Genomic DNA, 13292 nt, shown 5'->3' on the forward strand with positions numbered 1-13292 from the left:
AAAAATTAGTTTCAAACAGGAAGTACGAATTTGCTTGAAATAACGCAAAAACAACCAATTTACACTTTTTAGTGAAATATAGGTGTCCTAATAGTGTTTTTAGCAGTGTGGGACACATATATGACTGTCAACAGCTCAAAAAATGTGTTTTGGTGTTTCGTGACCCTTTAAGTATTTATATTGTATAGCCAAACAAATAGCCTTTCAAAGTGCTCCCAATTTGATTTCATGCTCCCAACTTTGTGGGAAGAGTTTGTGGAAGGGGATTGCAGTTCCAGCATGACTGCACACCAGTGCACAAAGCAAAGTCCACAAAGAAATGGATAAGTGAGGTCAAAGTAGAGGAAATGGACTGGCCTGCAGAAAGTCCTAACCTCAACCTCTGAGCCACATCTAACAACACTGCATGACATAACAAATGAGCATCTAAACAAATGATCAAAAATCCCCCAAACATTGTGGACATCGTTCCCAGAAGAGTTGGAGCTGTTACAGTGGTTAAGGGTCTGCCAACTCTACAAACCCTAAAAAATAGGATATCATTCCGCATGAAGATGTCCCAAAACTTTTGCCAATATTGTGTAAGAGTGTACTACACTAGGCACAGTTGTCTTGAACCATGCCCAGGTGTAATTACCCCCCCTCGGCCCGCACTCACATTGCATTTTTTGACTTCTGAGCCTGAGCACGCTTATGTCATCAATGATGCGACTGTTCACTTTAACAGAAGAGTAGTTATATTGTTTTGTATAATTTCAAGTCCTTTGATATGCAGAGACACAGAGTCCAATCTTTTGCTGAACAGATTCACCACATGTGATGCTTATGAATGTTCATGAAAGTCCTCGTGCTGCACGTATTGGGAGGTTTGCTGAAGGAGCAGCAGGGGGTTTGCATCTTTAATAAACTATGACTGTTCGCGTTCATTGAACAGTAAGAATTATTAATAATCCATATGAAACGGTCGCTTAAAGGTGACATTGCATCTTCAGTTTCGGGTTCAGACGCGTTTTGCACACACTGTGTACCGCGACAAAGCCCAAACAAACCGTGCTCTGGCACACCTCTTCCAAACAAATAACAGTGGTTTAATGCTGGATAACTGAACCAGACCTGGAGGTAAGTCACTCAAGGTGAGCACTCACACTTGTCAAACGAACCGGGAAATGGGGGTCAAATGCGACCTGGCATGGTTTAGATGGCCTATTGAGTACACCCTATGTACTCAGCTTTTAACATCAAACAAATTGTCTACATGTGCAAAACTTAGGGCTTATATAATGAGAATCATTAGCATTTAGGTCTACTTGCACCTTCTAACATGCTGGTAGTCATTTTTTCCAACAAAGAGAATCCACAATTACACTTGTATTGCGCTGGCCTGCACTTTGCAGTAAAAGACCGTGCGCCAATTACTCTGCATCATTTCCATCTTTAGCTATAGATAGATAACAGCCTCTATAATACAGCCACTGTAATAACTCTCAGTTTGCCAGCACTGGACTGAAGCATAATGGCTCCCCAGTTCTCAAAGCACTTCTGAAGCCATGAGAGGATTCACAAGTGGCCAGTTGCATATGCAGTGCAGATCAGTTTGACATTCATTTGGAGAATTTTGCAAATGACGACTTTAAAGTGGATGCTTTACAACAGTGGCTTAATGCTAGAAGTGCCTGACTGAAAAGAAGGTAATGGCTTAGGTGCAACTGAGCCTTAAAATAACTAAAGCAATAGTCTGTGGATTTCACTTACAGAGTAATGAATTAGACAGTTCATGAGAGCAGGGCAAGAAGATAATCTGGACAGTGGATCAAATATCTTCTAAAAATAACACGGTGCCGGTGAACTCACTGCTTTGCTGTGGTTCTCAGAGAGAGATCGTGATTCAAGAGATTAGTCGCTGCTGTCAATTCAATAAATTAAAAAAGGATGAAGAATGATTCTTTGTGAATTAATTGAGGCTAAAGAGGAAGATCCTGTGCCCACATTCACTGGAAAGTGAAGCTTTCTCTGCAAAGTCTAAATGTCTGGACAAACATAAGCATTTTTTATCATCTTAAAAAATATTGTGATTATTTATATAATGGTCTTTGTTTATATTCTTCAAATAGGTCAGGAAATTTTCATATAAATTATTTATATAAATGAACTTAATTACAAAAAGTAAAAATAAAATAAATCTTGATGTATGACTTGAAGAATCTAGTTAACTTCAAACAGAATGATTCTCAAATATAAGAAATGATATTATATTTTTAAACAATGTTTTTTTTTTTGCTTATAAAGCACAACTTTAATCACACATCTTTTCATTTTGTGTAATCCTTTAGTAGCAATTCAAATAAATTAACAAAACAATTTTCTGTTCATGTTTATATTGCAGTGGAAAACAATGTTTATTTTTAAAGGTGCTGTATGTAAGTTTCTGACTCCTCTAAAACATAAAAATACCATAATATGTTTGCGAATATTTATGAAACATGCTAAGTGAACAGTCTTGTTTATATGGAAAACAATGCTGAAGTCAGATTGCTGAAGTCACACTGCTTTGAATGCTGAAGTCACAATGCTGAAGTCACACTGCTTTGAACATGTGTTTTCCGTGCCGGAACGGCTGTCTTTGTTTTGATCATTTAACCCACCCAATGCCAGTTCAGCCAATTATATTTCAGCACCCTGGGTTGCCTTGGAGTGATTAATTCAGTCAGGAAGGCCTTCAAAGTATGCGTCCGCTACCGAAAATGCGACGTCCAGAATATCCGGTGTCTGGACAGTAGCAGACTCCGAAATGAGACACAGATTCAGAGTTACACATGTGGTGGTTATTAATTAGCAAGTAACATAAACATAACGAACGTAAATAACATACTACGTGACCAGATTTGCAGTGATGAGCAATTTGGCTGTTTCCACCAGACGAAACATGACAGAAATGTAAATACAGCCATTCACAAGCACAGAATAGTGCACTCACTGCACTCCAGCAAAATGATAAGGTTTTCAGTCTATTTAATACATATTAAACCTCCTTAACGTTATTAAATGTAGATGTTGAATCACTGATATGTGTTGGTTTGCACTGAGTCTCAGTTCTAAAGCTCCATTTCAAATGGTTTATTTTATTTTTCAAGATCTGAGGTGAACTATCTGCTGCTGCTTTCAGTAGTACAGCAATAAATGTGATGTAAGATGGCATTCAGACTCACATTATTAGCATTTAACACTGTATAAAGCACATGAGCTGTACCTAAGCTGAGCATTGTCAGTTTTCTGTTGTTGAGCTTCAAGAAACAGAAGCCGTTTCTAGAATATAAATTTCAGGTGTTGGTAAAATATTCCTTCTAGCGCTTGCCGCTGCCTTTATTTACACCACGACTTAAACCAGCCTTTAGGCTCGATAGTCAGGCACGTCCATCTGGTAACCTGCGCTTGCGTGTGCTTTGAACAAGGAGTGCAATACCTAGTTCAGCCACTGGGTGTCAAACTTACATACTGCACCTTTAACTCATTTGTCCAGAAATGTCATCATTAATAATAAATTAATATAAATAATTATATATATTCATCCTAGAAAGAAGACTAAATCTCTAAGTAAGAAAACCTCAATTTGCGGTGTCATTTTTGTCATTTATATGACACTCTATGCAGATCAAGTGCCTAACAAAATCTTCCTGCTTAAGGCTGATTTATACTTCTGCGTCAAACACCGGCGTATGCTACGGCGCTGACGCATAGCCCATCGCCGTGGCCGTCGCCGTCACTGACGTGCACCTCTCAAAAATTGTAACTACACGTCGCAACAACGCGTAGCGCAAGCTCTGTGATTGGTCGGCTTGCTAGCGCCGACGAGTCTGGGCGGGACCGAGAGCCGCGCGAATGGCGCGAGCGATTGTTTACAAGTGTGGAGTCCCGTGAAGGAGCTCCGGATGGAAAGTTTTGTTCTTTGTTTACCTCATGGTTAAAGTTGTTGCACGTCCGCTGGTTCCTGCCTCAAAATGAGCGAGTTTGAGTCACTTGTACATCCAGGAAGTGTTCAGAATAGCAAAACAGAAGCGAAGAAACTCGACACAGAGGAACATTTACACCTCACTGCCCACTAGCGTTTCGGAAGTGTTAATGCAGACCAACGGAGACAGCGCGCAGAAGTATAAATGCCCAGCCACGCGCGTTGCCTGCGCCGGTCACTTGACGCAGAAGTATAAACCAGGCTTAACTCTAGAACAATTAGCTATTCCCAAAAATACCTATTCAAGGTATTTAGTGAAAAATCATGCATCTGTATAGTAAAATACAAATCCCACAATAAGAATATTGTTCATGTCATATTTTTCCAATGTAGAGCAGCCCTGAAAATACAACCATTCCAATCTTAAAGTCTGCAAGAACTGAAAGACGTGACGTATTTTTTCTTCGTATTGTGACAATTCCTATAGAAACGGATTATTAAATTAGGAAAAGTGGGCGTGGCTTGTTTTTTTACTGCGAGCTGATTGGATGTAGTAAAGTAGGCATTTCATTCAGAAAAATTTCTGTTGTCAAAACTGAGGGCTGGAGGGGCGTGGTTAAGTATGTTAGCCACGCCCATTACCTCAGACAGACGTCATCTGAGATTTGAACTGAAAACCAACAGGAAGTGCATTTTCAGATTTAAATTAAAGATTACAAGGGCACGCTATTGTTGTTTTCTTAATGACATGCACAGATGAATTGTCCACCACAAGACTATAATGCTAACTGTAATGCTAACAAAATCAATGTGGTCTGTTTTGATTTCATGTGCACTTTAAAACAACAAATGAAGTAAATAAGTGTCTGGTGTTCCTGCGTTTTCAACAGCTTTAAACGATTCAAATAGCAAACGTGCTAAGCGCATTGTCCTCGCTTTGGCCCTGACTTAATGCTATTAGCGAAATAAACAAGCGAGTGCTGACAGAGTGATAAATGTGTGTAATGTGGAGAGCGGGCCACAGGTGATAATGTCCCGATGTGTTCAATACCCGTATGCCCACGAGGCCGAGCGGTCGTATCATACCTCTCTGCTGGCGTACACACAGTGCTGTCCGTCAACTGGAAATCTGGCCCACTTTCCCCCGCGGACAGACACAAAGGCCAAACAGACGGATGCGTCTGCAATTTGGCACCTTGTCAATACTCTGCCTTTTCTCTGCCAGTGAGACAGAAAGACCAGCAGTGTGTCTCGTAACACACAAACACACACAGTCCATGCTAACACACTCTCTCTATTCTCTTGGTCTCTTTCTCTTCATCTCTCTCTCTCTCTGACTATTCCTCTCTGATCCCAGTCCGTAAAATCCGAAGTCTGTGTCCATAACAAATAACTGTGTCTCATCCCCGTCCACGAGTGTCACTGCGGAGGGCAAAACACATTCAGACTTCGACAGGTCCTCTGCTGCGCCCACTGCACACACACACACACACACACTTCTGCCAGTGTTCACTCATGTTGTTTCAAATCCATGTTTCTTACAAATAATCAAACAAGATGTTTAGCAAAATGTCTAAGCTGCTCTTTTACATAGTGAAAGTCATCATTTTCCATGACAGTACATAATATTTTACTACACTACCTGACAAAAGTCGCCTATCCAGGTTTTAGGAACAAATAATAACTTGACTTAATCACTTGGTATCAGAAGTGGCTTATATGAAAGGCAAAGGTCTCTAGATTACACTTATTTATCTAAAATAAAATATGATCATGCCTTGATTTTTCTCCAGAAAGTCTCCAGAAATGTGCACAGGACTACATTTTCAGAATGAGACCGGGTTGTATTTTTCAGTCCAAAGAGAAATGGACTACTGTTTGTTCTTATTATTATTTTGTGCTGTATTAATTAGTTACTGAGCAGCAATAAATAACACTTTAAATCATATAGTTTTCACGAGATTTTCTAAACTCTCATGCCCGTAGCCAGGGGGGGTTCGGGTGGTTCGTTAAAAGGTCCAGATTTTGTCCCTTTAATTATTTTTATGTAATTTAACATTATATATTTATTATATAATTAATATAATATATTTATATTCAATATTTATTGTAATAGTGTCATTTTAATCAACTCTGGCCAGTAATTCGAATCCCGTAGAGCCTCAAAGCCACAACAATGTGACGCGAGTAACGTAACCCACTGCGAGGTAACATTTGAATCTTTGATACGACATTCATGGATACTGACTGCCAAACAGGGTAAGGCAAAAGTTACTAACTTCCTAACAGATGAAAATCTGCCCCATCCATGAGGTTCTAGGCTAACTGGCCGCATTAGCCGGGACGTCCTGTATACTTATTGAATTGTCCAGTACATGACCTCCCTTTCCCTATTTTTGCCATTATTTTATTTTAAATAACTGTCCGACGAAAGCTTTAAATGGGAAGCGGAGTCCTCAGCTGTCAGATGTCACTTCACAGCAAAAGGCGCAATCCCGTCACGTCTGTGTTTTTGAGGCTTTTTTTCTCACTTTATTCGTTTTATTCTGATCGGATATAAACCCAATCACTCAAACCACTTCAGAAGGTGATCTGGGATGCATTCCAGATAAAACTGGACCGGTCTAATCATTTTTGGGACGAAATTAATATAAACAAAATAAATTATTACCTGGAGAAAATCTGACCATGCGCCTGAAACACCTGTACGTGTAATAAGACTTTATGTTGTTTAACCAAAGAGGCTAGAAAAAATCTGAAGAATAATTAATATTGTATTATTATTATTATTATTATGATTATTATTATTAATAGGCTATTATTGTTGTAATTATTATTTTTTTTATTGAAATGTCCAAATTGTGACTGAGGACAGTTGCATGTGCTGGCCAGGTTGTTTTTATTCTAATAAATGACAGTAGACTACAGTTTTTTTTACTTTAAGACTTTAAGACAGATATTTCCTAATGATATATAATACATTTGTTTTGTTTTGTTAATTAATCTTATTTAAATTTTTTTTATTGCATTTTTTGGGAAATATTTTTAGTACATCAAAAAGTGTGGTTATGATCAAGTCTGATTAGCTAATCGAGCAAAAAAAAGTCACTAAAATGCAGGATTGAAATCTCATAGTTAAATAGAAACTCAAATAACTGCAAAAAGGTTCACTTTTTCAGAAAAAAAGAACCACCCCTCTCACCAGGCTGGCTACGGGCCTGAGTAGTGTTTTGAAATTAATAAATGCGTAATCATCATGATAACCGTGATTATTCCTCACACTATAATCCTACTATCAAAATCTATAACCGTTGCATCCCCACTTAACATGATTTCAAAGTATTTAAAATAAATTAAATGTACTTTAAACCAGACACTAAAATAGGATTTATCATGCTCGACTCATAAATAAATATCAGGAAATGCATCAAACTGTGTATTTTGGCTCACATTGTGCCTATGAATAAAACTGAGGTGATTTTTTCGTCATCAAGTAGAAAGTAAAAGCACAAAAAAATGGTAAAAAGCTAAATTCAGGAAACCTTTGCTTTAAAAAAAAAAAAGCTCAGAAGTATTTGAAACAACATGAGATGAATAAAAATTACAGATTAAAAAAAATATATTAAGTGAACTATTCCTTTAAACGTGGGAGGGGGTGTGCCTTAAAACTAGCTACCTATAAGGATCCTGGTAGCCTACTTACATCAGCAAACTTGTGGTTCCTGAAATGCGATTTATTGCACTTCAACAGCTGCACGGCCAGATTGCAATCCTGTCGATAGCGTTCCTGCAAAAGGAGAGAAAATGAGTTCAAGAACAAGAGTCAGGGAAACGGGTATGACAACACATCAAATAAAGATAATCACATTTTCATTAAACTGAGAAAAAGCAAGTGTAAACAAAGGTTTGGACACAGTAGACTGTATGTACAGATCATCACAAATGTGTCGAGTAAAAGCCTTTTAGGTTGAAACGACACTACCTGACAAAAGGTCTTGTCGCTTATCCAAGTTTTAGGAACAACAAATAATAACTTGACTTCAGGTTGAGACATTTAGAGCCCTATCATACACTCGGCGCAATGTGGCACAAGGCGGGCACAATACTCTTTTGCTACTTTTAGCTCGGCGCAAGGGTCATTTTGAGGTGTTGTGCCACGCTGTTTAAATAGCAAATGCATTTGCTCTCAAATGTGCACCCATAGGCGTTCTGGTCTAAAAAAGCAGGCGTGTTTTGGTGCGTTGCTATTTTGAGAAACTGTAAATAGTCTGATCTTTAGACCAGAACAAAGTCGGTCTATTGTCTGGCGCAAAGAGCGCCTGGCTTACACACTACAAACAAGATGCAGAGCAATACGCAAATATCTTTACATATGAAAAATATATAATATCTTAAGGATGTATATATTAAGGATATATACAGGATATAAATATAAATGATTAAAATATTACAAAACATATTAATTTCTAGCCTACATGAAGATTTAAAAACCACTGCCTTACTTTCTTCATCTCGGGAGGCTTTTTCAGTTCATTCAATTTGCTTTTGTATAATGTTATTATTATTAGCAGTATTATTTATTATATGCATATTTATATTTGTTTTATTAAAAACAAGCTTAGATTTGTCCACCTGTCAAATGTTAGACCATATGGGGCATGGCAGGTGTATTTGGAAATAACTCAGTATTTTGAACACACTTGGTTATTATTGTTCATTTATTCGTTTGCTGGAAATTAGAACTGAATTTAGAAATAGTTTTGAAACAAATCTTTGCGCTTAACAAAATAAATTAATTATTTATAGATACTTACTTTACGTCAAAATGCGCTTATGGCGCGACGCAGCTGCTCTTAAAGGGAATGGGAGATGAGGCTCTAATTGGTTTATTCTCAAAACACACCTATAACTCATTAAGAAAATAAACTCAACCCTTTTAGACCATGCGTCATGGCGCAAAGCGGATTTTCCCGTCCTTAAATTAGCAAAAATGCGTTCTGACATGCCCTAAAAGCGTTTGCGTCCTGCGTTTTGCGCTCTGCTCATGGACCGTGAAAATAGAGCCCTTAGTGTCAGAAGTGGCTTATATGAAAGGTAAAGGCCTCAAGATTACGCTTATTTTACCACAATAAAATATGACTATGTCTTGCTTTTTAATTCTTTAATTAGGTTTACGAGCTCGTTTGCATTTGTGAGCTCGCGTTCCACTGCCGTTTGTCATTGCTATGGCCACTGTCCGCTGTTCCTACACACGTGCAGTGGTCAAGCTTCAGAATGCTTCAGCTTTTGCTGCTGTGTGGATTACTACTGAATGCGTGTCATGGTTAAGAATGGAGTAATATGCTGGTGTTTGACTACACTGCTTTTGGTGGTAAGGTGTCTGAATAACACTGTTGAGTAAGTTTTACTATGAAGCGTGTTTCGGGGCGTCCGTTGCGATCGGATCCTATCCCAATGTTGGGGATGGGAACCCTTGACAAACCGCATTGGGCATTTGTCTCGCGCTGAAGGCTGGCGACCAATCACAACAGGCTGTCATCGGTCCAATAAGCGCAGATAAGCTTCGTGCTAAGGAGGGGTTTGGGAACAAATTAATCACTGAACGATTCATACGGGAGGCGCTAGGATAATGGCTAAGACCATGAAAGTGTTTTTTGACCTAGCATGCATATCAGACTGCTGTTGGAGATCCATATAACCAAAATATGACCATATTTCATGTATAATATTGGCTCTTTAACTGCTTACATTGGATTCAATGGGATTAATAAACACATGACCACAACAACATATAGTTTATCTTTATCTTTTATGTGCCGTTTGAATAATTGCATAAAAAATGTTTGACGGAAACGTGCATATGAAATGTACATAAAAAAAAAACTATATGCACATACACGCGGCTGGGGGGGTGGGGGCATTGTTTTATGCCATATTCCAGTTTTGCGCATACATTTAATTTGCATCTTTGGATAGAAACATACAGCAGCTAATGATAACAAACCACACACACACTCTGTGTCCAAACCTTTGACTGATGCTTGACTCAGTAAAACAAGGAAAATGTCACCCAGGGCTGCTGCAGTATTCAGGATTTATAACTAAAAAAGCCCATAAAGATAAAAAAAAAAAAGTGGCTGCGCTCTAAACCTCTGAGGAAAGAGGTATGATTGATGTGCGCTTGATCTGTCTAAGGAGATGAAGCGCAGCGTTTAAACACCGCCAACAGACGGCCATCACTTTCTCCAGAGCTATAATTAGTTCCCCGTGGCACCACTTTCTACATGCAGTGTAATAAAGGCATCTCAGAATTACCTGCGTTCGGGCGCTTTGTTTTTCCTCATTGAGTTATGATCCTAAAAACCCACCATCGGAATGGCAATCTGTCTGCTAATTTACAGTCCTCTGTAAACGACTCGACTGCCAGGAGTGTTTATGAAATCTCTCATTATAATCGAAGGCTTTTCAGTGCCACAGATAGCATTTAAAAGCAATCTGATGTAAATGGGGCTTCGTCTAAAGCAGGGGTCTCAAACTCATATTGACGGGGGGTCTTTTGAGTGACTGACAAACCATGGGAGGGCTGTTTTAACATTCAAGCTCAAAAAAAGTGGGGTTTCTTATACATATTAAAACGGTAGTTTAAATTAGCATTTCGACTTTTAATTAGCACATTGTATTATTAGTAGATGAGAATCAGCGACTACAAGTCCGAGGCCATGGTGCTCCACTGGAAAAAGATGGCTTGCCATCTCCAGGTTGGAGGAAAGTCCTTACCCTAGGTGGAAGAGTTCAAGTATCTTGAGGTTTTGTTCACAAGTAAGGGAAGGATGAGAAGTGAGATTGACATGTGGTTTGGTGCAGCGGCAGCTGTGATGTGTTCAATGCACCGGTCCGTTGTGGTAAAGAAGGAGCTGAGCCGAAAGGCAAAGCTCTCGATTTACCGGTCAATCTACGTTCCTACTCTCACCTATGGTCATGAGGTTTGGGTCATGACCGAAAGGACAAGATCTCGGTTACAAGCAGCCGAAATTAGCTTCCTTTGCAGGTGGCAGGGCGCACCCTTATAGACAGGGTGAGGAGCTCTGCCAGCCAGGAGGAGTTCGGAGTAGAGCCGCTGCTCCTCCACATTAAGAGAAGTCAGCTGAGGTGGCTCGGGTATCTGTTTCGGATGCCTAACTAGGGAGGTTTTACAGGCATGTCCCACCAGGAGGAGCCCTGGGGGAAAACCCAGGACACGCTGGAGGGACTATGTCTCTCGGCTGGCCTGGGATCCCCCCGTAGGAGCTGGAGGAAGTGTCTGGGGTGAGGGAAGTCGGGGGTTCTCTCTTAAGACTGCTGCCTCCGCGACCCGGCCCCGGAAAAGCGGTAAAAAATGAATGAATGAATGAATGAATGAATATACTATTAGTATTCTGTCCTAACCTACTATTGCTTACCCAAAAGTTGAACAGATAGCGTAAGAATAACAGAAAGCAGTTTAGGAAACTTGAGTTACTTGAATTGTTCTCGTCGATCTTTCTTTTTTTGTAAAAGAAAAAACAGCAGCAAAATTTTGCTAATGTTCATAGTTTTAATACAAATGGTAATAATTTAAATCAAATATTAGCAAAATTATCATATTTGTTACATCACCAGCATAACATGTAAGCCATGAAGAAGTGTTCAACAAAATACAGGTGGTGTAATGGTGGTAATGTACAATTGTGCGGACAATCATGCCAAATTAACCAATTAGGAGCTTGCTCTTGTAGGAGCGTGATTATGACCTTGTGCCTGCAGTTGGTGTCCCGGGTGGAAATCCTTTTGGATTTTGTCAGTTTGATTTAAAAAGGCTTCGTCTAGAGCAGGTGTCTCAAACTCAAATTGGTGGTGGGCCATCTCAGTGCGAGGGGGGCAATTTATGATTTGCATATGAGAAGCAACTCATATAACGTGATTCGTTCGAGTAGGAAAATCTGAACTTTAGTGGACAATTGTGCCACGTTAACCAATCAGGAGCTCACTCTTGTAGGGGTGTAATTTTGATGTAGTGCCTGCAGTTGATGTCCCGAGGGGAAATTCTACTGTTGACACCGGACAACAGCTCATCAAACTGGGCTCGGCTCAGTTGGAAGCACTGCTGAAAGCTTCCAATATACAGGTATAGTTTCTGGAGGAGTTGTAGAACTCCTAGGGCTGGGTGCACTTATGAAAGGATCTAATAGACTTGGACATGATGCCGAGCAAATATATGGTGTTTTTCAGCCTTCCTAAAGCATATAAAGCACATCTACTCTCTTAATAAAAACCACTGTAGCCATTTAGCAAAAAAGCTATTAGTTATTATAATAATAATTATTATTATTATTATAATTATTATTATAAGCTATTAGCTATTATAATGAGTCACCGACCAGACAGAAAGCCCCGCCCATGATGCAAATATGCATCTATTGTGAAGTGAATTTGACGTGTGACTAATTTGACAAGTGGATATATGTGACTGCACTTCAATGATAGTGATTCAAAAGTATATGTTTTGGTGGGCTGAATCTTATTATGTTTTTGACGTCAGTTATGGGGCAGAGCAAGGAAGAGGTGGGGGCGTAAATGACCTGGGGGCTGGCAGTTTGAAACCTCTGGTCTAGAGAGTTGTTGAGTTTTTGTTGTTTGTGCGCAGTCGACTTCAGAATCTTAAAATGAGAAAGAAATGAATGAGCAGACTTGATCGTGTTCCCCAGGCGGACGTCATTTCAGGAATCTGACAGTCGACTGGTGTCAAATCTCCACACAGATCCCCCCCTAGTGCAACTTTCAATTTTCAGCTCCAGTAGTTATCAATCCCAGTAACACTGCGGCTCAGACACAAACACACAGAAAGCTCTGATACGGCACGTACGTTCAGCTCCTCCAGCTTGTCGATGGTATTTTTGGCGTCCACAAGTTTATTGGTGAGCTCCACTATCTCTTGATCCATAGTTTTCTTGTCTCTTTCCACTTTACGGAGCTATAAAGAGAAGAAGAAGAAGAAGAAAAAAAAGGACATTCATGAGAAGTTCAATGTTAGGGGTTTTGGGTGAGGTTCAACCTCTCACTTTTTATATAAAAGAACAATATAAAAGACTAGTAATTATTATCTATAACACCAATAAACAAAAAATGCTTAGAATAGTTGTGAACTTATCATGCTCTCATTGAAATTCAAGCAAACAGTCTGGGAATGCGACTGAGGCAGTTCCCATGAGAAAACAGTTGTGTGTAGGGCGGTTCTGATACTGATACTAGCATCAGAAATACTCAATGCCAGAATTTTTGCAGTATCAATGAGTATTTCTGATACAATTTGTAGTATTTGAAACCATAA

The 13292-nt window shown here is 39.4% G+C and overlaps 1 protein-coding gene and 1 long non-coding RNA gene across 6 annotated transcripts in view; both read right to left on the reverse strand.

The window, feature by feature from the left end:
• tjap1 (tight junction associated protein 1 (peripheral)) overlaps nucleotides 1–13292 on the reverse strand; it is a 165572-nt gene that overhangs the window by 9454 nt on the left and 142826 nt on the right. For 4 of the 5 annotated variants that reach the window (NM_001365539.1, XM_087278268.1, XM_087278270.1 and 1 more), the window contains 2 exon segments: nucleotides 7650–7733; nucleotides 12828–12935. In NM_001365539.1, coding sequence (NP_001352468.1) covers nucleotides 7650–7733; nucleotides 12828–12935 — 192 coding nt within the window. 5 annotated transcript variants of the gene reach the window in all.
• Nucleotides 1170–5368, reverse strand: LOC147840973 (uncharacterized). Its single transcript, XR_015505704.1, has 3 exons — nucleotides 4215–5368; nucleotides 2580–3681; nucleotides 1170–2532 (listed from the first exon to the last, which is right to left on the reverse strand). It is a non-coding gene; the product is annotated as an uncharacterized LOC147840973 (long non-coding RNA).

This window comes from Danio rerio, chromosome 13, assembly GCF_052040795.2.
Source record: "Danio rerio strain M-AB ecotype USA chromosome 13, GRCz13ab, whole genome shotgun sequence".
Lineage (NCBI taxonomy): Eukaryota > Metazoa > Chordata > Actinopteri > Cypriniformes > Danionidae > Danio > Danio rerio.